This window comes from Crocodylus porosus, unplaced genomic scaffold (assembly GCF_001723895.1).
Source record: "Crocodylus porosus isolate Cpor-Errol unplaced genomic scaffold, CroPor_comp1, whole genome shotgun sequence".
Lineage (NCBI taxonomy): Eukaryota > Metazoa > Chordata > Crocodylia > Crocodylidae > Crocodylus > Crocodylus porosus.
The window spans coordinates 10,317,216-10,327,052 of NW_017728948.1; the positions used below are offsets into that span (position 1 = coordinate 10,317,216).

At 45.8% G+C, this 9,837-nt stretch overlaps 1 protein-coding gene across 1 annotated transcript in view; it reads left to right on the top strand.

Annotated features, from left to right (window-relative positions):
• Positions 1-9,837, top strand: part of POLR1A (RNA polymerase I subunit A) — a 65,228-nt gene that overhangs the window by 4,334 nt on the left and 51,057 nt on the right. Inside the window, exons 4-10 of the mRNA XM_019552564.1 lie at positions 2,612-2,697; positions 2,823-2,932; positions 4,515-4,601; positions 8,107-8,209; positions 8,681-8,859; positions 9,309-9,326; positions 9,441-9,453. Of these exons, the coding sequence (XP_019408109.1) occupies positions 2,612-2,697; positions 2,823-2,932; positions 4,515-4,601; positions 8,107-8,209; positions 8,681-8,859; positions 9,309-9,326; positions 9,441-9,453 (596 nt within the window). The remainder of the gene's footprint in view (positions 1-2,611; positions 2,698-2,822; positions 2,933-4,514; positions 4,602-8,106; positions 8,210-8,680; positions 8,860-9,308; positions 9,327-9,440; positions 9,454-9,837) is intronic.

The window sequence follows — 9,837 nt, forward strand, 5'->3', positions numbered from 1 at the left end:
GCCCTGCGGGGGGGGGTGGTAGCCCCTATGGGGGCCTCTTGGCCCCTGTGGGGGTGCTGGGGCCCCTGTGGGGGGCAGCAAAATATACAGGTATTTCACTTTATGATGACAATAGAGACAGTGGTACGCTTCCAAATTGTTTTAACACTGTAGATATATCGATGAAACATTACTCAGCTGATCGTTATGTCTTTGTCTCTCGCTTTCTCTGTATATATAGTGGTCTTTTATTTTGGAGGAACATGGATTTTGGGGTATTTTACAGAGTAACTTCGGGATGTTTTTATCAGAGATTTTTCAGTTTTCAAATAGGTAACACCAGAATTCCTGCTAGGGAGGCCTATGGCAGGACCCTGCCTGCTCAGAGCTGGCACCTTGGACCCAGCTGGAGGTGGCAGATTTCCTGGCTAGCTGGCTGGCCAAGAGGACATGCTTTGACAGTTCAAAGCAGGCCACCACACCTGGAACATCTGGGCAATAGCACACATGGCAGTAGTGCTGCACAAAGGCCAACTTCGCAGCCATATTTCACTGGCAGCTGGCCCAGAGGGGCAGATGCCTTTACTGGCTGTGCAGTCTACATCTGGGTCTAGTAGGTGCGCAACAGGTCACAGCCAGGCAGCAGCCCCCACTGTCAGACTGCTGCAGTGGGTAGGGGGTGCAGGGAACATTCAGGGCTGCTTCAGCAGTCCAGCTGGCACAAGGGGTAGTGTCCCCAGGTAGCAGTTGGCTGGGCCCCAGAAGCCCTGAGAGCAAGTAGCCTTGAGCTACTTGACAGGGCAGCTTTTTGTACTGATGGGGCTAGGACAGGGCAGCTTTTTGTACTGATGGGGGGCTAGGACAGGGCAGCTTTTTATACTTCTGGGGACAGCACAGGTGCTGGCCCTAGGCTGCAGATCCAGGAGGAACCAAGCAGGGTTATTTTGCCCCAAGTAGCAGAATTTGCCCCACACTAAAGTGCATGTCTGCGCACGTGCGCCAAGGCAAAAAGCCCTGGTTCAAATTTGCACTGCTTCTATTTGAGCTGCTGCAAGCGCACATGCCTGCATGTGTGGATATGCCCAATGGGGGCAGACTGAGTGGTAGCAGCATTCACCCCCTGGGTTCCTCAATTGCACCAGCACAACAGCTCTAGCAGCCACACTGACCTGTCCTGTTAGTTACCACTTGGGCAGTTTTGCATTAACCAACTGCTTGTCTCTTATAGTATTGCTCTCTTCCCTCCTTTTACCTATGGCATGCTGTGGGGCGGTATTGGTATTTTAGTTATGTGCCTTGTATGAGGGGTTTAGAACTGATGACTGGAGAATCCTTGAGTAAATGGTTGCTTGGAGCTGGAGCTGCAAGGGCTGCTGGAGGTCCTGTTCTGCACCAATATAAAAGATGACCTCTTGCAGTCAATGTTCATAGTGGAGCTTGGAAAACTACTCTTTGCGAGGCTAACTGTTAGCATTTCGGAAAAGGTGAGGTTGGTTTGTTTTTTAGGGAAATACTTTGATACTCACGATAATATCAAATCACTGAGAGAATAATAGTGAAGCTGACTTCATAAAATTTAGTGTGTGTGTGTATGTGTGCGCACACTGTTTATTTAAAAAAAATCAGAATAAAAAAATGTTATAGGCTTGTTTTAAACAGTATATTCAGTCTGAGATTTTAACAACCTGTATTAAAAACTTACTTTATTTAAATTGAAAGATATTTAAACAGCTCATTTGCTTTCCAAGTTTGAAAGAACATCGGATCTTTAAAGGGGGAGTCAGTGATACGTGCCAAGATTCAGCATTTGAAGCAACTGATAGCTTTTGATAGTCGCCTCTCCCACTGAGAGAATCCTTCTTTTCATTTCAGAGTGTTCTGCTAGTTCAGTTTTTTGATTGATTCATTCTAATATAAGAAACTGATTAGAAATCAAGCCTTTTCTACTTTCTTCAGCTCCCAACTAAGAATAAAAACTAGACATGAGAGGAAGTAACTGTCCAATTCTAAAATCATGAAGGACAGAGATCAAAAGCAGTTGATGCAATTTGCGAACAATAGTTGATGCGTCTTCCATTTGACAAATAGCTTAGAAATCGATCCATAAAACAATTTTAAAATGGATTGTGCATTTTTATGGGAAAATTATTTTTCCCATCCAAATGTCACTCCACGCATAAAACATGCTAAAATAATAATAGTCTAGTAAATGACATGTTAGATTGCTAAAATGGGAGAGAAGACTTCCAAAGTTAACTGGAGATGCTACCTAATGTCCTGGGCTTGATTTCCTGTTTCCATTCCTTAAGCCACCAAGTGTTGGAGCCCCAAGGAAATGGTACACTTGTGCCTACTCAGATCTTGGGGAATGACTGCCATCACTCAACAATTCCTTCAGCTTGGAAGTTGATTAAAAACTCTCCAGAGTCATTAGGTCTCTGGAGAACATAAGAGTATCTGAGTAGGTGACTGAAGCATAAATTAAATCTCATGAAAGTATGTGTGTTGAGCTAATAGCTGCTATTATGCAGTGTTGTAAAAACTGGATTTTACATGTATGTTTGTAACATTGTTGCTTTTATTGTCATGTATTATAATTATAATGCTTTTGTTGTCTTTTATTCCCACTCAGGTAAAAAATGTATGTGAGTGTAGGAGTAAGCTGATTGCACAGTTTTGGAAATTGCACATGACTTCAAAGAGGTGCCCAAACTGCAAGTAAGTGCAATTGCAGACAAAGCAATTAGTTTTATGAAATTGTGTCTTGTGAGGTGAATAGTTAGTTATATGTACGCTGCAGACTTAACACTGGTTTTCACCTTTTTCTTTCTTTTGATTTTAAGAGCTAAAAGATCACTGGTTCGAAAAGAGCATAACAGCAAATTGACAGTTACCTATCCTACTGTGGTACGTCAGAAGTCAGGCAAGGAGGCCATTGTGGAACAACCAGCAAGTAAAGCATTTTATTTTGTGCAGATAATCTTACACTTGTATTCTTCACTGTGTTTAAAGCTCACTGTGGCTTAAGATCCACTGCAATAGGTAATTTGCACTTGTGCAGCTTCACATGTAAATGAGATCTGTTGTTTGCTGGGAGGGAGACTGGGACATGAAAAATATTACCTTTTTAATCTGAGTTTTAGCCAAAAAGTTTCCTTTAATACATCTGGCTAACTTTGGAGACCAAAAGATTTCCCAGAAGAGAGATGAAAATTGACACCCAGAGATTCAGGTTAATTTGTCTGTGAAAAAATATTAATCTGTTTTGTTGTAGTACAGAAAATGGTGTTTCTGCAAAAGTGTGGCTAAGTCAGTAATTAAGCAAGTGCAGTGGAATTCCGTCTATGGTAGTTAACTCAACTGAAAGGGCATCTCACCTTTACAGCCAGGGACTGAAAGGTCTGTCATCTTTACCAAAGCTGCAAGTTGATTATTACTCCATTGTATTGGATCTGTGAACCTCATTGGAAACCTAATATGTTTGTTTGCCTGTGGTAGTCCACTAGATCTCTTCACCCTTTTAACTGTTAGAATGTACCATGCACCTATCTGTACTTCATAATGTGTGCATGTCAAACTTGGCTTTTTTTCAGTTCTGTTGCTTAGTGAGTGTCATGGCCAGGGATCCGGGTTTTCTGTTTGCTGTGGAAAAATGCTAATTTTTCTCCTTTAAAGAGGGAAGGGTAGCAGGGGGGGCCATCTGCCCCTCCCCCCAAGATTTCTGTGTCTGCAGCAGGGCATGGGGCTTAGGGCTGCAGTTTAGCAGGACCAGCTCCAGGCAGGAGCTGCTGCCTCAGCCCAGTGGGCAGGACCCAGCATGGGAGGGAGTGCAGTGTCATGGCTGCCAAGGTGAGGCATCCCCTGCCCACCCAACAGCATCAGGGGGGCACAGTTCTGCTCCTTCCTGCACTGGGTGCTGCCCACTGGACAGCCCGGAGGTGGCACTGGTGGTGGTAGTGATGGTGGTGGGGAGGAACTGCAGGGGAGCCCAGATGTGGACTCCAGGTGGCTGCGGCAAGGGGGAGGCAGCCACTTTTTCCTCTGCCTAGCAGCAGTTTCTACCCATTTGCTGCTGCCATTCATATGCAGGTAGTCCAGGGTAGGCATGGGGCAGTCCAGGATCATGTCTGCGTGTGTCGGTCCCGGCTGGTCCACTCTGGCTCGGGAGAGTCTGGAACAGTTGCAGGGTGCGCTGGGGCCAGGGCTGTATGCTCAGCTGCTGCTAGTGGCAGCGACGGGGAAGAGTTGCAGTGCACATGGGCTCCAGGCTGTTGTTGGGAAGAATGGGTGGGGGGTTGCTGATCTGCCCGTAGCAGCTCCCCAGAACTGCCTATGTGCTCCGTGGGCCTGAATAATTGCCTATCCCTGCTGTAGATGCAGCAGGTTGTGCTAAATCAGTTGTAATTTTTGAGGATTTCCACTTTTTGGTTCCTTTCTTTGATAGAAATGGGCAGAACTTGACTTTCACAATTACAGTGAGCAAAAGGTTTATTTTATAATAATCTTTGTTTTCCCTCTCCCTCCCAATTTCTCAGCCATAGATGAGTCTCATATGGGGAAAAGAGGCTACATGACACCTATCAGTGCCAAAGAACATGTCACAGCTCTGTGGAAGAATGAAGGTAACTGCTAGACCAAATTTATTTTGACTATCTCAGTGGTTAGCAAAAAGATATCTCAATATGCCATTTATCACTCCCTTTTTCTTTACATCCCCATCCAACTTTAGGTCTGCATGTTCTCATCACGTAACTTTCTCTGCTGTGAACTCCTTACCAAATTTACACTTTTTCCCAGAATGTGCCTTGCATCCAGGTACAGATAGATTTTGCAACAGAGGGGCTAAGTTCTGTGATGGTGGAGGGCTGGACTGACCTATTGGCTGATACCAGATGGTGGTCCCTACAGCACTTGCTCAGTGTTAGCAGAAAGGTTGTTCTGGATTTCCATAGTTTCAACACATTACAAACCACCAAACTACCTGTTAGTAACTTTTCTTGATGCTTTTCTGGGATAGGGGTGGTGGGAGGGCCGAGATGCAGGGGGAGGAATGGGACAAAAATTTGGGGAGTGGAGGAATGGGGCAAAAGTTTGACTTGCTTTTGGTCTGGCACTTCCATTTTCCCCTTTGGAGATTTGCAGTCAGCTAAGAATAGTCAGCCTTCATGTGGTAGATGTCTTTGTTAAATTGCTAAAGGTTCTGAATTTCTAATGGGTAAGAAGGCTTTAGTTCTGTACAGTATCACAGTTAACACTTCTTCCTTAAAAAAATAATACTGGGATTTGGCTGGTGTGTTATAATAAGTTAAAGGCAATGCACTGAAAAATGGGGGTGGGGAGAGATAGGCAGTTGTCTAAATTCTTGAATCCTGTCCATCCTGTGTTTTTGAGTAAAGTAGGGATCATCTGGAAAAAAGGTATGAGGTCATGCAGTTGATTCTGGCTGATGGGTGAAAAGATGTGACACACACTCTGTCTCCCCTCCCTCCCCAACCCTTCCTCTTCCTACTTCTTCACTTTTATAGCCATAATAAATAAATAAAAAAAAAAAGTATAGTAAAGAGAACTGAAAATGTTCCCCGTGTTTAGCTGCTTGTATATTCTTGTAATAGAACCGATTTTCTATTGTACTACCTATCCTAGAATGAAGCTCTGTTCTTCTAGACCAGGGGTGGGCAAAATACAGCCCACAGGCTGGATCTGGCCTGCCCGCTGACTGGATCTTGCTCGCGGCTTTGCCCACAGCGCTCCGCGTGGGGCTAAGCCCCACCCGCTCCTGCTGGTGCAGCATGTGCCATGTTCCAGACCGTGCCTGCTGGCCCAGGCCCCAACCAGCAGAGCTGTTGCCTCTGCTGTCCGGCCCAGAGTGGTGCAGGAGGAAGAGCCACTGCTGGAAGCAAGGGGAGCAAAGCAGCACCTGGTCAGCTGCAGCTACACCGGGAGCAGCCGCACCAGAAGCTGTGTGTGCTGGTTGGGGCCTGGGCCGGCAGGGCTGTTCTGCTCCCCTCGCCTCCAGTGGTGGCTCCTCCTGCTCCTGCCCCTACCCCTGCCCCTGCTTCACTGCTTTGGGTCTGGGGGGAAGCTTCAGCTAGGTGGCTTTTGCTTCAGTGCATGGGACTTCGGCTTCTGGTTGCCTTCGACCCACTGCACCCGCCTGGCTTCTGCTCCTGAACACTGCTCTCCACCTGTCCAAAGCCCCGTAGGGAGTTTTGGTGAGTTGTTGTGCAGAGAGCGAGGGATACTGACCGAGCATATGTCAGCTCATCAGAGCTCCCTACGTGTCCCTTGGGTCCAAAATAATTGGCCGCCCCCGTTTTAGACATTTGTAGAAACCTGCAGTAATAGGCTGTCCCTGCCCTAACAGACTCAGTCTAATTAGACAAGGCATATTGGGAAATAAGCAAGGAGGGGATTAGCCAGGGCATGCAAAATATGGCCCATGGGCTGAATGTGGCCTGCTGAGAGATTTTTATCCAGGCCATGGAGGGTTCCTTGACTCCACCTGGCCCAGCACAGGGGGCCAGCCCACAGTGGCACATCAGACTGGTCCTGTCCTGTCATCCTTAGGCACATGGCGGAGCAGAGGTGGTGCAGTGGCTGGTCTCTCTAGCTAGCTGCTGCTGCCAGTCCGCCCTGCATCTGCTGCTTGGGGCACTGGGCGGCAGTCGTAGGTGGGGTCTCCATAGAGACCGGCTAAGAACCGCAGCGGGTAGGGCACACTTGGCTGGGTAGATGGGGCAGGGAGCGGCATCCAGGAACAGTATGGGCAGGTGGGGACTGGGATCCCAGAGCCGGGTTCTGGGGCAGAGGCACAATCCACTCCCCACACGTCCCCACAATGGGTGTTGGTTCCATAGGCAGGGGCTGGCTGCTGCTGGCAGAACTGGCATCCTTTGCAGCGTATGCAGGGGGTGCATCGTGCTTCTACGCTGGGCCCTGACTCCACACTCACCACCCTGTAGCCCCAGTCCCTGCCAGTCCATCCCATTCCTGGGCACTGCTCCCCACCTGCCTGCAGCCTTATCCCATCTGCCCAGCCAAGCGTGCCCTGCCTGTGGGAGTCCAGGGCTGGTCTCCATGGAGACTCCGCTTTATCCAGTGCCCCTGGTGAATATGGGGTGGATGCCCTGGGCTGGCTAGGATCAGTTGTCCCCCTAGCCTGCAACAGCTCAGTGAAACTCCTTGAGTGGCCCTCCAGCCCAAATAGCTTATCTTGGGGGTAGGCAGTTAAATAGGGAGGTGAAAGGGCTCTGGAAGGGAAAGGAGGTAGTTGGGAGGGGGTAGGGAAGAACAAGGTAAAGGTCAGTTGTGGGGTGGAACTGAGGTAAGGAAGGGGAAAAAAGGACGGTTGTAACAGAAAAGTCCCCCTCAAAATTGTTGCATCACAGTTCACTGTCTTTGGGCATTTGTGCCTTGTCCTGAAGGGCTCGCTGGTACCCAGGAGTCTCGTCTTTGTTTGAAACTGTCCAGTGAAATCTGACTCGGGTCCTGATTTAGGCTTTGGAACATTACCATGTTATAAATATTTTATTAAAGGGAATCATGTAACTAAGAGTGATAGTATAAAGTAGCCTCTCCTCAAGGGGAAATAAATTAGAGATATGGATTTGGCCTAAATTCTAGTGTTTCTTTATAATGTTTTCTTAAGTAGGTTGGAGGTTTTTGAGGGAGGAGAGCTGGTTTCGTTGCGGGTGGAGGGTGTAATGTGAGTCTAGCAGGGACTGTATATATGAGATGGGATGAAGGGGAGAAGAGAATATCCCAGGAAGCAGACTGACATCTGTTCTGTTCAGGCATCTCTTCAGAGAGATGCCTTGAAAAACCACATAGGATGTCATTAAAATGAAATAATACCAGCTAGAAAAGTTTACTGTTGGCTCTGGTAGCAACTAGTAGGAGCCCTAGAAAATGCAGTTTTACAAAGTCCCAGGAATAATGACTAACAAATGGACTGACTAGAAAATAAATCATTTCAATAATCTGTACGATGGAAGCTGTCAACGTGCTTGATATAGTTAACCCAATGACATACCTTTATTTAATCTCCAAAAGTAGTTGTGGGTTTTTGTGCCTGAAATATTATAATCCCAGTGCAACTCATATTGCTTTTTTGATTGCACTTTTTAGGTTTCTTTCTGAGTCACCTCTTTTTGGGTCTGGAAGTTGGTGAGCATTCAGGATTCAGTCCTGATATGTTCTTCCTTGATCTCGTTATGGTTCCACCTTCAAGGTAATAGTATTTTTCTGTCAGATTTTGCACATATTGGAGTTATTGCTACATTTTGTTTGCAGATGTGGAGATTCAAAGTATATAGATATTGGTCTGTTAAAATACTATAACAACATGGTTTGGAAAAAATTGGACTAAATAATAAATTAAGGTGTACTTTCCCCAGGCTCCTTAGGAAAGCCACTGAAGGATTTAAAAAATATTTAAAATAAACCTAAATCTTCTTGAAAAATATTCCTAACTGTTTCAGTAACTATATATAGTATGTGCTGGTTTGTACCAGTAGAACTTCTTGCAAAAGGAGTGATCTTTTAATAAGCTTGTCAGTGTTGTCGGTAAAGTTCACGTGAATGCTGTTAGTTCACACTGGTTATTTCTAGTACAGTGAAGACCAGTGGTGGGGATGGGGGAGAGGATGGCAGGATTGTTTCCCATGGGTTCTGAGCGTATAACAAATGTCATCTGCTATAGATATCGTCCTGTGAACCGCCTGGGAGACCAGATGTTCACAAATGGTCAGACGGTAAATTTGCAGGCTGTTATGAAAGATGTCCAGATGATAAGGAAGCTTTTGGCTTTCATGGCTCAGGAACAAAGTCAATCAATAAAAATCGGAGAGAATGAAGTCCAGGAGGTAAGAGCTGCTGCATGCTTGATTTTTTTCACTTGACTTGCTTGGGCAAAAGTTCCAAGCAGGTGGCTCCTGCTGGAACTTTTTTTTAAAGATCACCAACTGGACTGGCAGGTCATTTATGATTAGAAAGGGTCTCCCTGGACAGGTTTCTGCATCACTTTCCATTATCTTGCTGCTGTAAGAAAGCAGTTATTCAGCCTACTATGTTCTGCATTCATTAAAAAACAAGTATTTAGCATGCTTTAGATTCGATGGGTTGCCAGCACTAGAGAAGAAAATCTTCTATGTGGCGAAGTTGCTCATAGAGTATAAACTTTTTCCACACCTCACTGCTAACCTGTAGGACATAAGACCACCACTGTGGATAAGCAAGCAGACATGCATCGAAAGCCTGCTAGTACCAATTATTGTTACTGCTTTTTAGTAACCTGGCTGATAAAAGTGTTATTTGGTAACAAGATTCAGTCGCTACTGATATGAGCTGTATTTTTATGGCTAATGTAGAAATGAAACACTCCATATGCTTTTGCCATTCGCGGGGATCACGGGAACGTATCCCCTGCGAATGGCGAGAGTCGCCTGTACTTCCTTCCCCAGACCTAAGTACCCTGTGTAAAGCTTCATCCCATCCTTTGTAGTCTTATTCAGTCATTTTCCTTTTATTATTTATAAATATTTGTATGTAACATTCATGTTGCTATAGCATTTAGGTCCTGCTCTGTTGGCACAAACATAAATTCCTGTGTGGGATCAAATACCAGTGTTTATGGGTCTCTATCAAACTTGTGCCATCTTGTGTTTCTCTCCCTTTGCTAAGAAACCTTCGTACCATTACTTGGGAGAGAGACTTCCCCATTCCAGTTGGAAACCTGCTGAGCCTAAAGGTCAGACTCAGAATAAACCCTGATCTGATGGAGTGCCTCTCTCTAGACATAGTCCATACTTACTGTCGAGTAGCATGTTTTTAGCATCTCTCTGATATAGGTGTTTATCT